The sequence below is a fragment of the Solenopsis invicta genome, chromosome 12 (genome assembly GCF_016802725.1).
Source record: "Solenopsis invicta isolate M01_SB chromosome 12, UNIL_Sinv_3.0, whole genome shotgun sequence".
In the NCBI taxonomy this organism is placed as follows: Eukaryota; Metazoa; Arthropoda; class Insecta; order Hymenoptera; family Formicidae; genus Solenopsis; species Solenopsis invicta.
This window is the reverse complement of record NC_052675.1, coordinates 13,026,692-13,047,549: the sequence shown is the minus strand read 5'-3', so window position 1 is coordinate 13,047,549 and position 20,858 is coordinate 13,026,692. Positions and strand designations below refer to the sequence as shown.

General features: G+C 35.8%; 1 protein-coding gene across 1 annotated transcript; it reads left to right on the top strand.

Moving 5' to 3' along the window:
* Positions 1–1,299: 1,299 nt before the first annotated feature.
* Positions 1,300–10,333, top strand: LOC105198191 (nuclear receptor subfamily 2 group E member 1). The gene is made up of 4 exons (XM_011164843.2): positions 1,300–1,650; positions 8,495–8,731; positions 8,915–9,138; positions 9,360–10,333. Exons 1-4 carry the CDS (start codon positions 1,584–1,586, stop codon positions 10,029–10,031), a joined length of 1,200 nt encoding a protein of 399 aa, XP_011163145.1. The 5' UTR covers positions 1,300–1,583; the 3' UTR covers positions 10,032–10,333.
* The last annotated feature ends 10,525 nt before the right edge of the window (positions 10,334–20,858 follow it).

Here is a 20,858-nt window from a genome sequence, read left to right as displayed (position 1 = left end):
GCAGTGGGAATTTTTAATATGGAACTGCTTGATAATACTGCAAATACAGCTGCTTATTTTAACATATAAATATGAATATGATGTGTGCTGCTTTCTATATTGTTAATTGTAAAAGAAATGATTTGCTTGACCTTGCTGTTCTGTTCAAATTTACTATACAATTGTTTGATCAATATGTTTAAAGAACTCTAAAAAATAAAAAATTTGTATAGAAATTTTAAATTGACAAAATAAGTCATCAAATGTCAGAGAATAAAAGAGCTCAAAGTACCGAATTAGTTACTCTGTATTAATTCTGCTGTGCAATTTGGTTTGATCCAAAGTATTGAATATTTTATTTTTTAATTAATGTTTTATTTAAAAAAATTTTTTAAGCATTTGATGACTTTGTCTGTTAAAATTTAATATTTCTTTTCTATGAAAATTTGTGTTTTAGGACACTTTTATCATACTTATTGATTCAAACGATATGATCTTATAATAAATTTGAACAGAACAGTAAGATTAAATTATCTTTTTTACAATCTTTAACGTAATTTTTTTTACAAAACTGTGAGCAATCTTTTTAGCAACATAAAATGGAAATACTAGAGAATTTCATATAAATTTATTATATTTTATAATAAATACTTAAACATATCGTTATCTGCGTTGGCTTTTATCATTTTCTACTGTGCCATTTGATTTATTTTCACCTTTAATGATATTGTGTTTTTAATTTATAGAAATTTTCTTGAATTTATAGAAATTTTCTTGAATTTAACAAACGGATATTATTATAGTATATAGGTTTGCTGCTTTATATGTATATTGCTAAATTGCAGAATATATTACGAATTAATCGCTGTGTATCAAATCATCTACTTTACAATTTATTAAACTATAATAATTTTTCTTTCATCGTAAAAGGTAAATATTTTGAATTAGAGAATTTTATATTTATAGACATCTTTTTAAATCTACTGAACCTGACGTATAATATTAATTTGCCAGGCAATTGCATTAATAATCCATCCAAGGTTTGCTCGTGAGGAATGCAAATATATAAATACGAAAAGCGATTGTCATGCGCAGCGCCGCACGGGGTGTGAGGAAGCTATCTTCCTTCTCACCTCCGTTTCGAAGATGACTCTCGCGAAGTGGTAATCGTAGTGGCGGGGATGATGACGCAACCCCCTGTCGCCTCGTAGCGGTGACGTTCAACCCCCGTACACGTCAGGAACGAACCACTCCTTTCGTCAGGTCCGCCCTTTGCCGAGGGTAGGGAATAAGGGTAGGGAGGGCTCTCCGCCAATGAGATGCGCTTCCCACATAGCAGCATCAAAACTTCACTATCGGTAGTTGGCATCAAAAAGTCTCGACTAAGGTGACTCTCAGTCACATTTCACCCCGGTGCCGGTGGTAGTTCTCAGCGTGCCGCCGCTGCCAGAAAGTGATGCCGTAAAACACGGAAAACTAGCGCCGTCCGAGAAATCCGGCTTTGAGAAAAAATCCTATTGTGTTCACGGTGCAATTTGGTCAAAAGTTCTGTCTCTCTCTCGGCGCCACTTCAATGACCATTGTGCAGTGACGACCACGAAAGGATGCAGAATCAGGAGTCACAGATGCCACACATACCAGTTCCACCGTCAAAGATGCCGGCTTCTTCAAGTAAACAACCCTTGATTTTATGTTTGTTTAATATTACCGAAAACTCAAATATATTTTCAATTCATTTATTCTAAAATCGTAATTCTTTGCAGTGTAGGATGTATTTGTCTCACGTTAGATTTTTTTATTCCAGTTGTTTAATACTTTTATTAATAAATACATAATATTACCATAAAATATTTTATTGAATTATATGTGATGTTTGAATATTACGTATAGTGCAATTGTTATATCGTAACATTATTAGACCTTTTTTTCTCAAGGTGGTATTCTAATTTAAAAGACCATTTTAAAAGCTATATGTATAAATTTTTTATACTGAACTGAAAACATCTAAGATGTTAGCGTTTTAGATACGTGTTTATTACTTCTTTAATTTTATAAAAATTTAATTTTTAGTCTTCAATATTAATATAAAATAAAAATATTATTTATAAATACAGTGTGATTCAAAAATCCTGTATTATTATATAGGGATTGCATCCTTCGTGCTAATTTTAAACCGATGATCTAAGACATTCTATTTATTTTAATCTAGATAAATGTGTTCATCGTTGGAACTAGAATAAATTATTTATCGCAATGTTGAACAAAATATGAACATGGCGATTAACCCATGGCGATTAACCCATATCATCAAAAGAAAATTATCAAAAATTAATTCGCCAAGCAATGTATTAAATTTCTTTTTGACGATATATTTTAGAACATTTTCTGAACACTCGTTTATGTACTTCAGTACATTAATTTCATTTATATTAATCGTTCGTAACATCTTTACATCACGTTTCGTTCTATGTATTATGTCATTTTCAAATCACACATATTCTATTGCTTCTACTTTTCCTTCTTATTACATCTTTTTGTATAAACTTTTAATTGTTCTATGATCGTGTTACACTTTCTTTCTTCCTTTAAAAAGAAACTTCTTATTTTTTATTATATTATTTATTATGTGTATTTTATTCTAACTAGTCGTAAAAAATATAAGCTATTTTTATCTAGTATTGCGGAAAAGGCAAGTTAGAAGATGTTACAAACAAATAAAAACAAAGAACGTTTTTTCTTTCCTTATATTTTGCATCTTTGAGCACTGTCTAATTTGCTGGTGTTCACAAATAATTCTCCTATTTATAAAGTATAAACTGATTGTATTTATTTATTTATCGCAATATCTTAACAATACAATATTTTATCATTTTATCTTATTTCAACATATATAAATATATTATATATTAAATATAATATTTAATCTAGATTTCCAGAGTAATAGAATAAATGTTTGCAAAAATTGCAATAACCAATACAAAATTAAAATTGCTTTTATGTCTGATAAGATGAATGTAACAACTTGTTTTTTGTAATGACTATTGAAATATTTTCTTTTTTATTTTTTTATTAATTTCTTGCAATTGAAAAAAAAATTTATTGAAAAACTATAATACTTAATCTGATACAATCAATTAAACATTAGATTGATTCAACAATTATTTAATTCAAAAAAGGTATAATTTATTCGAATATTTACATTTTTTAACCAAAAATTAATTAAAGCGACTCAATACTTGGTTGCGCGTTTTGGAATAAATATTTTAGTTTTTCAACAAATGTTTCTTCCCAGTGTAAAAATGTAGAAAATTTGTAACTGTATTACATTAGCTTCTTCACAAATTCTTTTATTCTATTTTGTAAATAATTTTAAGGTTTTTTTTTTAATTTCTTTTTTGATACCTATAAATGACTAAACAATTTCTACCTGAACTCCGAATTGTCATTCATTCGAGCTTTATGCGTTTCGTGTAGAAACAAAATTTTGAATGGTTTATAACTCATAATCTCGATTTAAAAAATAAAACCCTAACAGACGTGTGTCATATAAACGTGCAATAAAAGTTTACACTGCACGCACTTCTATGACATATCTGTTGCGAGCTATCGAAGTAATCGGCTGTGACGTGCTGATTATAAGTACCTATTCTCATAGTTTCTGCTACTAATTTCATCACGTGTGAAACAACAAACATGTGGCCTTTAAATGTAGCGAACCACCGTGCATTTAAAACGATTCATCCCCGAGCGCAGTTCATCCATGAGAAAGTAACGACAGATGGTTCAAAACGATGCGCCGAGAACGAATCACCGTGGTGGTCGGCTAGCAGGTTGACGCGGATGGTTGAACGCGGCGTCATTTGGTTTCCAATCAGTGCAACATATCGAGCTAATTAGAGAGTGGTTACAAAGATCTATCTAAAGCCTAAAAGTTGCGTGTAACTGCACCGAATCTACCTCCACTATTTGCGATTTGTTTTTCTTTAATACGATTATAATAAGTAGATAACCGTTGTGTACTTCATTTAGATTTAGCATCTTTTCTTTTCTAACTATTTTAATCCATGCAAATAAACAATTTTTAATACATCATTGTTAGACATACGATAAAAAACAAATTGATGATAAGCACAAAATTAGATTCTTACAATTGGAATTTTAAAACATTGACAGAGAAAGATGCGATCTCATCTATGAAAATTTATTAGGCTAAATCGCAGATACAAAAAAGATCAATACGTTGACGAGACGGATAGACATTACTTTAAATCAATTATATTGTACATCATTATACATATACATAGTCAATGCCATACACACCGATAGCAAGCTGCTGGCTCATAAACACATGTCACTACATTCCCATGCTTGATTACTACGTGCCACCTGATGGCGCGTGAAATGACAGAACGGTGGGAAATAAGTCATTTAATATTACATACAAAGTTGTATAATTGTATCTGCATGTGTATCTGCTCCTACTACTTGCGACGCAGCGACGGTTTGTTTAAAATTCAATTACAGTAAACGAAGTTAAGTATTTCTTTTAGCTTCTTTCGTTTTATAAGTCTTCTTTTTTAATCAAAAATTAATTAAACGAACTCGATACTTAGTTGCATGTATCAGAATAAATATTTTAGTTTTTTAATAAATTTTTTTTTTTTCAGTGTAAAAATGTAGAAAATGTATAGGTGTATTACATTTCTTTGATTGTCTAAGCAGATCATGTTTTTATTAGTAGTAATATAGAACAATATTTAATTTTCGAGAAATAAAAGGGTGCTGCTTTAGGGTGGCTATGCCAGTATTGGCAACTTTTCTCTAACATTTTATTATAATACATACAATTACGAATTAACGGTCCAAATACGCAAGATATTGCAAGTTTATTTTATGCAACAAACTTATTATAATTCTTTTGAGAAAAATTCAATTTTTGAAAGTGAAAACCTTTGTCAGTAATATTCTAACAAAATCAAATTTGTGTTCAAACTAAAAAAAAATTTACTTGATATTTTTCTACTGTACCGCCAATCCTTACTAGTTGCGAAAAAAGCGTCGTCAAATCAAGTGGGCGATACAGTAGAAATATCGATATTTTCTACTGCATTGTTCATCCTTAATTCATTGTTGTTGGCAAAATTAGAATGGTTTGCTACATCGAAAGTTGAATTTAAATAAAAATGCGTTAAAGTAGCGGAGTTCTATCTTTATCTCTTACCTTACTTTTTTATTTGAAAATGTATGTAAAAAAAGATAAAATTGTAAATAATATTACAACAACGGAATAATATAAAATAAACGAGATAATCATATACAGTCAAAGTTGTTTGTACACACACGCTATTAGGAGTTTCTTTATGTTAAAAATAAAGTGTGTATTTTTGGTAAAAATGTGTCACTAAGCAAGGAGTTTAAACATATGATCAAATTAATATAATTAAAAAAAATTCGAACATTTAATGAATTTGTAGCATAAAATACCGGAGTATTTTCATTATCCTACGCCCAGACAATTAGTTTTGCGATTGTATCTGCAATGGTAACTTAATAACAGACAGAAAATAGGAGACTATCTATATGTTTTCAGCATTATTTAAAAAAATGTCTTTATATCTTTTTAATTTTATTTATCCTTTTAAAACGCCCAAGTTTAATAGGTGTGTTCAACAGATATTTTAGTTACAATATCAATAATGACTTTCGATTTTACTCCCGCCGATGCGACGCATGCGAATGCGTTACAAAGTAAAATTTATGAGGTACCAAAAAAAAAAGTTTATGACAGGGCGGTTTTTTTGGCGGCGACAAAACTCGTATCGTCCGAGCGGCGAGGCAACGATGCCTCGTCGCCAAGCATAAAACGAGTCATATGCGTTTCGTAGACAGGACAAACTGTCGAACTATCGGTGAGTTCCCTTGTAATTATATCAAGAAGTTCGTAATTTTGTACAGCGAAAGTTCGGCTGATTCGCGGACACACTTTACGCCGCGTTTTGTTGGTCCTCGCTCTCTTTCTCTTTCCTCTCCTTTTCCGTTCACCCTTTGCATGCGAACGCGCACCGGCCGCGGGGATGCGCGCAACAAACTTTTCCCTTAATTTCGTGGTCACGAACACGACACCCAACTTTTTCGGCTCTTTCGAGGAGAGAAGGAGAAAACGCTGCGGCGCGCCGGCCGAAATAAAGCCGTCTACCGCGCGCCGCCCGGTCACTAGCCGGTGAATCACATATTCGGCGACATATTCGCGGAATCCCCAGCCCCCGAATTTCAGATGTTGGATGTTCCACGTGTGGCCGGCTATTTTCAAGGAAGTTTACAATTCTGACCTGTGAACCTGTACATCCGGGCCGTTTTCGTCGGTGGCCACGGCTCAAATGAAATAATTGATTACGAGGGTAGCACGCGTGTTCGCGCTTTAGAGCGATATTTACCGTTTTCGTTTTCGTGCCGCACGGCAAACGTACGATTTTACATTCCCCTCTTTCCGCGGGCCACACCTCCGACCCGGGCTAATGACAGTATTTTTCGCATATACGCGCAATTGAAAACGCGCGCTTGCGCGCATTCACGCGCCTCATCAAATATTTACGCGATTTTTACAGCAATCGCCCCGCAAAGGGGCTTTCTCCCTCCTTCTCCTCTCTTCCTCCTCCTCCGACTCTCCCCCCAACCCTCTTTCCGACTACGACGAAGAGGACACGGAGGAAGAGACCACCGCGCTCGCGATGGTTACTATGAAAATCGCATGAATATTTGATTTGACGCAGCACGTGGCAGAAAGGAAGATGATCGGTGAACCCCGAGCGGAATATACGGAGCTCGATTTCTCGACGATGAAAAATTCAATCGCGAGTGACTCGCGGGTCGACCAAATGCAAATTTCATGCGACGGCGAGTGCAGAAACGTCGCGTGATTCCGACGCGCGCGTCCACGATCGTGGGCACGCGTGCACGAGCGCTTCCACGCGCGCGCGAGACCCCGGAGTTTCCCTCTCGGGAAGGGGGAGAAAAGGTGGACATTCCTCGTCGCGCGGCATCGAGGGTCGCAGCCCTGTCATTCGGCCGCAACCCGTCTGCTTTCCGCTCGAACATGTGCATTTTACGCATTGCCGTAACTCCACGTTAATGATTTACCCCCAGGAACACCGGAGGCCACCTTTTCTCTCGCGGTCACATGCATCGCCAGGAGAAAGGGGGAGCGCCTTTTAACCGTGAATATTATAAGGAAAAAGAGCGGCTCGCGTGCGCCTGCGACCGGGAAACTTCTCGATTTGTCGCTATTACCGACAATCGTGGTACGTAAGAGACGGTAGAAACGTGTAATATGAAAGTTGAGGCTTGATAGCCGAGTATGTGACTGTCTTGGATAACTCTTGAGAAAGTTTCCGATAGTCTGCAGGGAAGAGTAACGAAGGTGCGTGTATTTAGTCACGGTATCATAATGTAAAGTCCTCATCATCAGCGATACCAGCGCTTGGGATGCGCCAATCAACAGGTTGTTGCACGGTATTTACCGCGCGCGACGTTTACAATTTGCTAGGGATTAAACGAGCTCCGGCCGTGTGTTGTTCTCGCCCTGGCCGCCATCGCGGCTATAATAACTGCGACAGAGATAAAGAAACCGACCGGGGCCGAGGGAGAGATCGGGGCCTGATACCGAGTAAAGTGTCGTGTTTCTGGCTGCTCACTTAGGAACACTGAATGCAGCAGCCACATCCGGTCTATTCAGGTCCATTCACGACCTCGTCGATCTCAATGGCGTAGGCGGAGCCCCGGACAAGGAGTTGGTACCCCCAAACGAACGCGCGGCGCCCCCGCTAACCCTCCCGTTATCCGCGCCGTCCGCGCGCCCGAGAGAGAGAGAGAGAGCAGGAGGTTTATGAGTGTGCGTGTGCCTACGCACATTGTACCGTGTTCCCTCCTGCGGGAACCATTGGCGACAAATCGATCCATTCACGTCCGAAACGTCATTCAGCGGGCTCGTGTTGTCGCTCGTAAACGGGTTTCGACCAAAATACCAGCATTTTCATCGAGATTAACGCGCCCTTTCCACCGATTGTCAACGACAATGCCGTGCTTACTCGCTACGGATGACGACGACTTCTTCGTTGAAACGACGCGAGGAAGTTGACGCGAGGCCTGTATCGGATTGATTGACGAGGGAATGATGAAGTGCCTCTTCGCGTCAGCGCGTTTCTTGGGCTGACTATGAAGTCGCTGCCTTGCGAAAACGTCTGTCAATTCAATGGGGAGGGGGAGCGAGATCAAATTGCGCTAACATTTCCCTAAAAGGTCTGCTACCTGTTGGAATATGCAAAAGTATGGAGAAACAAGTTGCTTACACACCCGCTTTGTACACTTTTCAGATCTTCCCAATTTTTACAAGAAAAATTAATAAAATATGTCCAACAAAATATTCTTTTTTTATTTTTAAATTAAATATTTCACGAGTATAAGATAAATTTTTGTACTTTGCCGTCATTTTATTTGGAATGTTTTTCTTCCGTTTCAGGCCGCATTCTTTATGATATACCTTGTAAGGTATGTCGAGATCATTCTTCGGGAAAGCATTACGGCATATTTGCCTGCGACGGATGTGCCGGTTTCTTCAAACGGTCGATTAGAAGGAATCGCCAGTACGTGTGCAAAGCGAAGTCCGAGGGGGGTTGTATGGTGGACAAGACGCATCGGAATCAATGTCGTGCCTGCCGATTGGCAAAATGCATTCAGGCCGGCATGAACAAAGACGGTAATTGAGGCGCCAGTACTGTTTCCTTCTCGCCGCTCCTTAAGATGCTCTTTCAGTTAGTCTTTTTTATAAAAGCAAAACAGCCATTACACTTTTCGTTATCGTCCGCTTCCCTCCGCTTGCTCGTGTAACTCTAAATTTTTACAAATAAGTGAAAAAAAAACCACATCGCTCTCTTTATAGCTGTGCAACACGAACGAGGCCCTCGGAACTCGACACTTCGTAGACAAATGGCACTGTACTTTAAGGAACCTGAAATTATGAATAGCATGGTAGCACCGCCGCCAACGGCTTTAGATCTTGTTCTGCCTAAAGCGCCATCGGAACCGCGCGTCTCCATGCCTGGACCATCACCCCATCCTTCTCTTCCGCATCCAGCGTATTGTAACGCATTGACAGTGTCAAAAGTACGTCTGTAATATACCTAGTGCAATGTGCTAATTTTTTTTTATTTTCTTTTATGAAGAATTTATATACATCTTCTAAATGACTTCATAGAATCTAAATAACTTTTGTTATAGAATCTGAATATTTTTTCATAAAGTAAATATTATTTTTATAGAAGCGAAGAAAGTCAAGGATTTATTTTCAACAGCGACGAAACGTTGGATATTATTATCTATTCCAGATACCATCAAATATCCCGAATCTGCAGTTGCCGTTTATACCCTCGATCAACCCTGAGGCTATATGCGAGCAGGCCGCGAGGTTACTCTTCCTAAATGTACACTGGGCGCGAGATTTGGTGTCGGGAACGAGTCTCGTAATGGAGGACCAGCTGACGTTGCTCGAGTCATCGTGGCGCGAGCTTTTTCTGCTGGCTGCTGCGCAAATGATACCGACTTTAGACCCTACGCCCTTGTTACCACCGAGTATGCTACCGCAGAGTATCAGCCTCATGATCGAGGTGAACCGTTTCCGCGAGACTCTAGCCGGCTTCCATGCGATGAACCTAGATCAACACGAGTTTGCCTGCATCAGAGCGATAGTGCTCTTCAAAGCAGGTCTGGACAGTGAACCGGTATCCAGCAGTAGGAGCACCAGTAGTAACTCACCTAGTCCCGGAAGTCGGCTCAGAGATGCAGTTGGCGTCGCCCGGCTTATGGACAGCGCTCAATTGGCTTTAGGACAACGACTCAGCGGGGCGTCGTACGGTACCCTCAGGCTTAACAAGCTGCTACTGCTATTACCTACTCTGCGCTCAGTATCTGCACACGCTATCGAGGAGCTTTTCTTTAGAACAACTATTGGCGTGATCCCGATCGAAAGGATCATTTGCGACGTGTACAAAGCATCTTAATGCAACAGACCCGTCCCGACAAAGCAATATGAAACTTGAGGAAAGCATTTACTTGTTATGTTTTTGTTCTAGCTTAAGATTTTTTTTTTAATATTCAATATTAATTCTTTCTTATATAAATAAAATGTTGAGTACTTTATTTATATAAGAGACATTTTTGATAAGAATTTAGAAAACTAAAATCCAATTTTGATAAGTTTTACAAATGTGTAATAGTAAATAAATGTATCGAATCCATAAAGAAATTGTAGAAATTGCTTAGTTTTCGAAATATTCAAATTTTATTTATTGAGCATAATTAACATTTTTTAAGATTTTAGTACAAAAAAAATTATTTTTGAATATTTTGTATTGTATATAATTTATTATACATAATACTTTATCTGCATTATACGTACAATTTCTTAATATACTAATAATATAAAATATGCTAAAATTCTCAAAAAAATGTTAATTAAGTCAAACAAGTAAAATTCAAATATTTCAAAAAGTGAACATTTCCGCAACTCTTTTATGAATTCAACTACATTTAATTACTGTTGTGCAAAAATTTATTGAAATCGGATTTAAACAGCCTTCTCAATTTGAGCCCTTTTTTCAAATATTTTTGAAATTAATTTTCTTTTAGCCGCTTAATTTAAATATTCTTATTTTATTCTTTTTATGATTACACAAAAAGAACGTAAAATATTCTATTTTAATTTTATTCTAACTTGCTGATATAAAATGTGACAAATTGCAATAATTTTACAATTCTATTAGAGAATTTTTATTTATTTAATATTCATTTATAGCGAATTCGATTGACAGAATATAGGTAACATAATAAAGACTACTGCACATATACACATTAAAATTACATATACATATGTATATGTATATATATTGTATATACATATAAATTTATTTAATTAAAATTGTTAATAATTTTAGTTTTTAAAATCTGAATACGACATACCCTTTTTTAAATAAGCTTTATTTTTAAACAGAAAATGTTTTTTTGTACGACAAAATAAGATGGAATAGATTTTATGGGTTAATTACATAATTATATACAAAAATTTGTATAAATAATTTGGACTCGTGTATAACTAAAATCATTGCAACAGTTTAATTAAATATATGTTGAACATGTAATATTAATTAAAATTAATATGTTCTTCTTCATTCTCTTTATTTATATATTATTTTAGATATTATAATAAACCTTAATCTGAATAATGTATTGTATATCCAATATCTGCATATTAGTACGTCCAATTGAATTCGCTATTAAAAAGAAATTACGTAATCAAGGCACGACAATTGTAAAAAAAATATGCAAAGTATCAGTGTGGAATGATCATGATAAATTTAAATTTTAATAGGTAGAGAAATGTAAAATTACGTTTTCTGAGGAGATGTGCAAAAGAAATATGTATAAAATGTTTTAAAAATAAAGTGTTTCGATCGAAATAATGTATTGAAAACTAAAGAACACGTGTAAATACAAGTGTAAAAAAGTGTAACTTTGTTACATTCCAATTATCTAATTAAGATAAATAAGTGAATTGTAGAATATCTTATTGCAACGCACGTGTCAAAAGCGTGTGTATAAATATAATTCAAGATATGTAAATAAAATGTTATACATCTTCAATATTTTTCTCTTGATATTTTCCTTGTGATATATTCATCCTGAAGTCATCCCGCGTATTTACCAGTATCAAAATGAAAGCGCGAGATAATTATTATGGATATATTTGTCTGCCCTTATGAAAATCTTGAGAGAAAAGATAAAGATCTACCTTCCATTTATTATGAAAGCGAAGGAAAGCAAAGGGATTATATTCGAATACCTGGTCGTCGGGATCGACAGAAGACGCATTTCAAGATTTCATGGTACATTTGACGTATAATCGCGACACAAAGAAATACTGTGCCGCACTCCGACGGCGCTGTCAGTACATTTTGTATATTTCTTACCTTAGCCTTAAGCCAACGTGTAATTATTTGCCCGAACGGACCAAATTAAGCCGACATCTATCAACAAAGCCCATGTCGACATCTTTGTCAACAGCCGACATGCTTCCGTTAAAAGATTGTGAGGTTATTTTTAAGATTTGATTTTCTTTCCACGATCTTTTGTTACGTCGTCTTTTCTCGTCAAACTTCTGTCAATCGTTTGACATTGCTAGTCCAGTCTGATTTTACGCAAACATCGAGAGAAGTTTCGGATAACTAAATTTAAGACGCCGCTCAGCTCCTAACGTAACTAATTGCACGTTGCGTCGTACATTTTGCGTCGTATATTAATTTAGATATTTGTAAAAGAAAGTCACCGATACTGACAATACTACTTGGTTAATATTTTTTAAACAAAAACTCAAAATAAACATTTAAAAACATGAAAACAAACTAGAAAATATCTTCTATTAAATAGGTAGTACTTTTTATAATACTATTTCGTATTTTGAGAAAATCGTGCAAACATTTAATTTCCTTTTTCAAGAATTTGGTTTTATTTTTTAAATTATCTAAGTAAATTATGTTTTTACCATAGTGCACTATTTAGTTTCCAATAAATAAAGAGGTGTTGCTTTAAGAAGCCTATGTCAGTATTGGCGATTTTCTTACAGGGTCGCTTTTCACAAAAAGTTTACTCGTTTTTTGGTGTATCTTCAAAGTATCCTATAAATTATGCAAACAAATTGTTTGCACAAGTAGAAAAAAACAACTAGAATTTGTGTGAAACAAAATCTGAATAGAATTTATCGGTTTGCATTAATTCAAATTGCGATGTACTTGAGAAGTGTGAAAGAATATTCTCACGAAGTTGCGAGATGCGGGAATAATATCAGCGCTGACGGTTCAATAGTACCTGAGCGTCTCTCGTTACTCGCATGAGCGAACTCTCGAATGTTGCCACTTACTGGCACCAGTACTTCCTTGTGCCAAATATGTTTATGTCGATACATATTTTCACCCTCTTGCTCAAATTGCATGACAGCATAAAAGTTTGAACACATCTAAAAATATTAATAATGTGTGAGAAGCACGCAGTCCACTTGGGAAATTATTATAATTTTATAAATCACAATTTCTTAAACTTATATGGATCAAAATTGAATTTTTGAAACGGCGAAAAACCGCGATCCATTTAGTTTTAGTACAAATGATAAAAAAAGACAAGAAAGTAAATTGAAAATTTATTTATATCACTGTATACTTTTTAATTTTTTATTGAATTTTATAAATCTAGATATTTCTCAGAATATAAGATTTGAAGGATTGAAGAATGCATTTATGTTCTATTTGTATAATATTTTTTATTTTATATCAAAACAGAATTATTTTCACGTGCAAAAAGTTTAATAACCGTTTAAGAATTTATTTCGAAATTTGGTTTCAATTCTTATCATAGCTAAAAAAATTTTTACGGCCTAACTTTTTCCACTATAAATTATTTACGCGATTGTTTAGATTTAATTTTCTATTTACTTCTTGCTTCTAATAAAATAATTTACATTCTCCTGTAACATTTTGTTCTTCTTTTAGAACCTGAAGCTCTTCAATATATTAAGAAGTTGACTTTTATTCGAGTAAATTTTTTCCAGAACTTTTATACTTGGTATATTTGTACGTTCCAAAAGATTCTGCAAATGAAAGCGTTGGAGAATGTAACTGTCAGTTTAGCTACGACTTTCACCAATGTATCGAGGTGGAATGTTTACCTGGCTTAATTCGACAGGCGATTCTACCGACTGCTTTTCGGCCCGAACTAGTTTCCGAAGGATTTGGCTACAGCCGGTTGAACGCTTGGCCGGCTACTGTTTAATTCAAGGTTGACCATCCGAACAATCGGTTCGCCGAGCAAGTTCCACAATTATCTTTCCTTTTTGTATTTTAGGGAGGTCAAGGTCCTCTACAAGGACCATAGCACCACTGGATTAAGTTTCTTGTATTTTAATTCATTTTTGGTTGATTCTTACAGAATGTGTTACTCAAATTTTTATTAATTTCCACAAAATTTGTATTAAAATTGTGAAGAAATTTTAATCAATATTCTTTAGAGATTTTTGAGACAGTCATCTATATAAATTTTATCTTCCAATTAATACCATGAAGATAATTACACGGAAAGAACAATTTTAATAATGAAATACATATCTTAAAATAATTATGGTAAACCATCTAAAAAATTGTATGAGATGATTAACTTAATTATTAGAATGTTCAAATTGCAGCAACATTGCCATGCTTGAGGCATTCTACATTACTTGGATGATTCAACATAAAATTATTTTCTGACATGTATCAAACTAAATTCTTAGATGCGGGGGTAAATTTGTTTTGTAAGCGTATAAATATCTCCAAATAATAATGCAAACATTGGTTCTTAAATTAAAAAATAACAAGTTTGATAAAAAATACAGACAATTTACACAAATCGTTAAGCTCTTCGAGAGCGACGAGGGATACGTGTATCACTTAAGAGAAATGGAGAGGAGCGATATCGCAGCACCCAATTAACATCTCGATTTAATAAAGCTCTCAAGCCGCCGTATGTTACCATTTCCCGCACAAAGTATCTACCAACTAAAGAAAGACAGAGAGAGAAAGAGAGAACCCGCTTGTCCTCCCTGCACCCCTGAAGCCTACTCTCGTAATCGAGGAGGCCAACGCTCTTCAGCAAGTAACACTGTAACGTTTCCGGGCGAGTGAATAATAATCCCGGGACTTCTGAACAATGACGAGCCACTCCAGTAGCAACAATGACGATAACAGAGAGGCGGCATTATAACGTCACAGGTCTATAGTCTGGAGCTGTGGAATTCCTCTGGTTAAAATTGAAGCTGTTCCATGGTGCACATGGACAGTACTCACATGTAGATATATAAAACAATATACAAAAAAATAATTTTAATATGTCTTATGAATTTATACGTCTTCAATCAGCGTCTCAAAACTTCTGCAAATAAGCTATCCGTTTTTATTTTGATAATCTTATAATTTACATTGTACTTTTAAAGAATTACATATAGTAAAATAAAAATAAAAATGTTTAGGATTTGAAACATAAACACATTCTAAAATTGTAAGGATTTAACAGCTTATCATGATTTTGTATGAAATTTTGTGAGGATTATGGACGACTCTTTAACTGACCATGCGTGTACGCATGTACCAATTTGTGTGGTTCCCACTGCAGTAAAGTATTGAACAACACCTTACCACCTCAGTCGCGCCGCGATGAAAACACACGGCACAGTTGAGAACGCGTACGGCTCATTCCGGAGAACAATGCCGGAAATAATAACGCCGATCTCCCATCGTTCGCCTCCACCGATCTCGATATACATCGTATCGTATAAGTAACAGTAACAAAACGCGATCGAACACAATGGGGCGACGATGTAATTGCGCCCCACGGTGGCGACTGGTACTCGTATATACAAAAGGCACTCGACTATATGTTACATCTCGATTTCGTCGCCGATCCTCGAAGGCTAGAGACCGCAATAGAAAGCGAAGAAAGATAGAGAACAAGAGAGAGAGAAAGAGACAGAGGGAGAAAAGTGCGGAGAGGCTGCGTCAATGCCGTTCGAGTGACCTCTTGCGAATTGCGCTTTGCTTTGTACACTATTGTCGGCTTTGTTTTGAGGTAACAAAATAGAAAACGCGTCCCATACGCGACCGCCATTCTAGTCAATTAGCGACCATGTGATCCCCTAGATAGATCCACCAAAGTGGCATGATTTTTCGAATTCTCAATATACAATTATGCTTCTGCAATCTAAATTTAAAATATTTTCTTGTATAACATATATTATTTTATTCTAAATTCTTCTTAAATAAGAATATCAGTATAATATAAATCTAACGTCTCTTTAAAAAAATTAAAGAAAAAGAATAAAGAACTTTCAGCTTGAACGTTAACTGTCTTGATCTCTTAAAAAAAGATATCAAGAAGGTGTGCGACATATCTCAAACCATTAACAAAAATTTCATAGTTTTATTATTTAAACATCTGTATAACACAAAAGGGTGACATGAATCTACTCGTTTAAAAGTTATTTACTTCAAGCAAAGTATGATCATTATAGCTAATTACAGGACCAAAATTTGTATATTTACGATTAAATTTTTTATTCGTTAATCAGAAAAACAAAGAATAAATTTAAAAAGCATGCATTTTTTACATTTTAATAACTTTTTGCTAATGTTATATAGTCGAAACATTCTTCAATCATTATTAGCGTACTAAAACGTCTTGATATCATCGTGGCAATTCATCTTCATACCGGTGCCAATCTAGGAAGACGAAAAAATAGACAATCGGGCACGCCCCGTGCTGTTATGGAAAGGCTCGGCTTGCCCCCGATATAATTTATTCGGACAATAAGCATGCGTCTAACAGGCGTTCTACCCTCCGCCGTGCCGCGGGCATCAGTGTCAGGCACGGTGATGAGCCCCTCAATGACAGCGACCAACATAATCTGTTCCCATCAGCCAAGTAGACATAATGGACGCATCAGCAGCGGGAAGCGACAATGGGAGCCGGATAGCATTTTACAGGAGCGCGCAATGGTTGCGCCCAGAATTGACGGGGGTGGTAAAGGGAGGGTGACTAGTGAGTGGTCCCGCGTGAGGGGGCGAGCCGTGGGGTGAGACTACCGTCGTCGTCGTCGTCGTCGCTTCCTAGCGGCACGCTTGAAACGCGGATGCACGCACGGTAACGTAACGCGACGCGACGCATTCGGCCCACCTTCCGGCGCACGGTGCCGAGACTTCGCTTTATTAAATTCCTGACGCGAAACGCCCGGCACGTGCAAATATTCGCTCGCCGAGAGTGAGACAGCGCGATTCGGGGTGATGCTCGCTTACGACGGACGCGCTAAATTCAACCAAGCACCCCGAATTGCGAGAGCCGAGTCGCGAGAAGCCGTGCTGGAGTCGCGGGAACGCTTCCAGCTGCCGGCTTCCTGCTCCCTCGTTGCCCGATGCGATCCTGCGAAACAATGATAGAGAAAATCTCTGTATGCACGGTATTCTGAAGCGATCACTTTCAATTACTTTTTGTGGATGTTAAGGAAAGTACGTATGCTTGGGTAGACAAAAAGAGATTTGTGAAAAAATTGTCAGCACTTTTCACAGTTCACATCCCTCTGTATAAGTATGTGTCTCGTGTAGATATCTAATACAAATTTTACTAATACTATAATTACACTACATAAAGCAATTTTTATCGCGACATGCTCATACATTGTGCAAAACTAATATTAAATGACGCTGAATACATACACACTACGCTTTTATATCTAGCAACAACTTATATAAGAAATTACGGTATGTAAAGTAGATATGTACTCGTATTATTTCTATATAAACAGGTTGGATTGGTTTTTAGTATGCTAATCACGGGAGTCTATCGTAATTAGCTTGCTTAACGGAAAAGCCTAATTACAATAAAATAATAAAAATTATAAATGAAATTGATTTATTATTTTTATAATCAAATTATACTCTTGTAACTGACTGCAACAGATAAAAGAGTGATAAATCTGTGATGGTTAACGTTGTAGTTCAGTCAATTTAACGGACATTACTCAGCATTATTCAGCACCGCAGGGAGCTGACAAGTCATTTTTCTTTTAATACAATGTTTAAAATAAATAAGGTAATTGTGGTTATGTATTGCGTGGAAGTTTCTACAGTCTCTTTAATTCTTTGTCCAAATAATCGGACTTTTATCCTCAAGGTTTCAAAAGAGCAATGAAATAGCAAAAAAGACTACAGCCATCTGAGGATAGAAAGCTGTCCAACTTTTTTTATAAAAAATTAGAATATTCCACGAAAAATCATTTTTCTTACTTAATGTAAATGGAAAACAGAGTTTAATGTAAAAAAAGGAGACTGTAATAGATTTCTGCTAATAGTTTGTAATCCGGTCTTTTTTTTATCGAACAAAATGAAGAAGGAAAAATTTTCTTTTTTGATGTCTTCTATATGTGAAAAACAAAATAGAAATTGCAAATCATTTATAAAAGGTTCATGCAGCAGAAGCGCCTAATTATATTCTATTTCAAACATCTGTAAGATAAAGACATAAACTTTAATTATCGTTAATTATATAGAATTTCTAAAAAAGTTTTACGACAATTTATAATCAAATCATCAACATTTGAAAATAAATGTCCGATAATGCGAGCTTGCGTGCTTTTATCTCACAATTTCTATCTCCCGTGAGGTAGAAACGTCACAGGACACTATGACAGCTTTTCAGAAATATCCTTTCTCCTTGTGTTACGACATCGGTGTTGAAAGGACCGTACCCCAGCGTTAGGCGCGCGTTTAAGACGCTAAAAAAGCACGTGTGTGCAACAGACAATTATGAGACCGGCTATGACGACTTAAGACCACATGAAGGATCACGCACGTCAGCTCGATACTCGGGCGAACGCGGGCCCCCTTTCACAATGGCTGACTTCGTAAGGCAAAAATCAGAAAGTTAGGCCCCCGATCCCGTGCTACATCTCGACAGAGAAAGAGAGAAAGAGAGACTAGCGGACGAGTGAGCGAGTGAGTTTCCGAGGGATGCGCAGCTGTCATAGAGAGTGCAGCGATTGGCCGCTACCATCAGTCGGCCATGCTGAATCTTTCCGGTCTGGCTTCTCCTCACAATGGTACTGAAGACTTGGAACAGGGTCAGTAACTTCGCTAAAGATCAGGGTTGCCCAATAACATTGCTCTCGTACCCGCGAACGTTTCTTTATTCATTGTTCGACTGATAACATCGTTTGTCAACTCGATAAAATTGGTAGGATTAACGTCAATTAATTGTCTGCAGATTCGTCTTTTAACGTACAAAGACAGTGAAGAAATTATCAAAATCGAAAGGGACATTTTATTTTTTGTAATTTTTATTTTTTAACATTGAAAGATTTTGCGTGACATACGCATGAATTAAATGCGTTTCGGTACGCGTGGTACGAAAATCTTTCGTGCCTGCTTACACCCTTGACTGTTGCTGGTGACACGTGGAATATTCCGCGTGTGGGACTAGTACGTCGATTATAACCAACAGAAGCGCGGCGTGCCTCTGTTATTGAAATAAATCCCGTCATAATCATTGCTAACACTTCTGAAGGGAATCTGGAATAAGCTAGTAGTAGCGGGAGAAAATGGTCAAGAGGCGGAGAGAGAAGAACATAGGGTTGCTGGGGACTCGTCCACGATTGTCGGCCGCGTGTCGCCACCCCAAGGATTAAGCGCAATTATTGGAATCACTCCGCCAGACCACAACCCGTTTCACACGCTCCTTGTATCCTTTTCGGCTGTTATGAGAGATTGATCCGTTAAAACATATTTTAATATTTCGAAAGTTGCACAAACAAATGCACGGCCGGCATTCGAATATAAAAATGATGGTACGATCGCATACAGTTCTGAATTAAAAAGTAACTTTAGAATCTCAATAACATTTTATGTGCAGTTACATTAATTTTGAAAAAATTGAGTTAAAAAGTAATCTAAAGCGTGTGGATTGTATTGCATAAATACGTTTTCTAATCTGATTTTTTTTAAGTTTATAACACAATATCCATATTTTAAATTATACTGAATTTTAATATATTTTCTAAGAAAAAAATCAATAATCAAAGAAAATATATATTTTATATTTTAAAAAATACTTTATGAAAGATTTTATAATTATTATAATTATCATATGCACAATTAAAGACAAAAAAAGTAAAGAAAACTAATACACTAGAAAACACAAAAGTTGAATATATATACATATTATTAACAAGATATTATAGATATCTTGTTTTTTTTTTAATCCTTTCCTTTCTCACATACTCGAGAAGAAATAATCACAAGGCATGCATTTAAGTGAATGTACAGTTGAACGAATTGCATGCAATAAAATAGTATAACGAGATAACATTAATCGTGGTTTGTTCACACACAGTAAATGGAATTTGTAATGTATCAAATCTACAAGGTGTCACTTATTCTTTTTATTCTTTCCGGATTAAGTTTTTAATGCGTGCATCATTAATTTAATAATAAAAGAATTTTGTTTTTTAAATTAATTTTAAATTAAATATGTATATTAAACTATTATTATTTATTCACATATATTTACATTTATTCCTATCTAACAATAAAATCAAAAACTTTAAATGTTTGTAATTTAAACAGTGCAAGCGTTAACGCTTCGATGTGATTGATAAAGATTTATTCAAAAAAATTGTAAACAATCAAAAAAATGCAAGAAACTTAGTTCGTATCGGTACTCTGTCAAATACTTTCAAATTCAAGTGGTTGATATATCTCCCGTCGATGAAAGCCACGAAAGCCAAACCTCCTCTCTCTTTCTCCTCATGTTGCTAAAGGAAACATGACACCCGTTAGCACCGTTGCGAAATTCGTATGCGAAAAACGTACATTTCAGCGAACCAAGATAAGTACCTATATCGCATTAGCCTTGTAATTAGCTGCACAAAAGCCGTTGCGTAGTTCTATATCTACGAATGAAATGCTAGCCGTTGCACTTTTTCCCGATCACGCTTCGCGAGCTGGCTCAGTTCAGCGTGCAGTTACGATAGCATTTTTTTCTAGATGCTATATTCACTGGCGTGTATCTATGGATATTAAATGCCAATTAGAATTCCTTTCGAAGAAAGAAAACGAGAAATTCCGATAAATTCCGATAAATTTTTAGTCTTCTTGTTAACATTTTATTACAATATTGAGCTCCTTTTTACTATATTGAGCTGTATATAATACTGTAAACTGTGAAATAAAATTTATAATTTATAAAATTGCTTAACAGCAATT

What these genes read in the sequence shown, in the direction of transcription:
- LOC105198191 (XM_011164843.2), top strand. Translation starts at nt 1,584, where the DNA reads ATGCAGAATCAGGAGTCACAGATGCCACACATACCAGTTCCACCGTCA. An exon ending in AAAGATGCCGGCTTCTTCAA is followed by an intron (nt 1,651 to 8,494) that starts GTAAACAACCCT and finishes CTTCCGTTTCAG; the next exon opens with GCCGCATTCTTTATGATATA. An exon ending in ACGCATTGACAGTGTCAAAA is followed by an intron (nt 9,139 to 9,359) that starts GTACGTCTGTAA and finishes TATCTATTCCAG; the next exon opens with ATACCATCAAATATCCCGAA.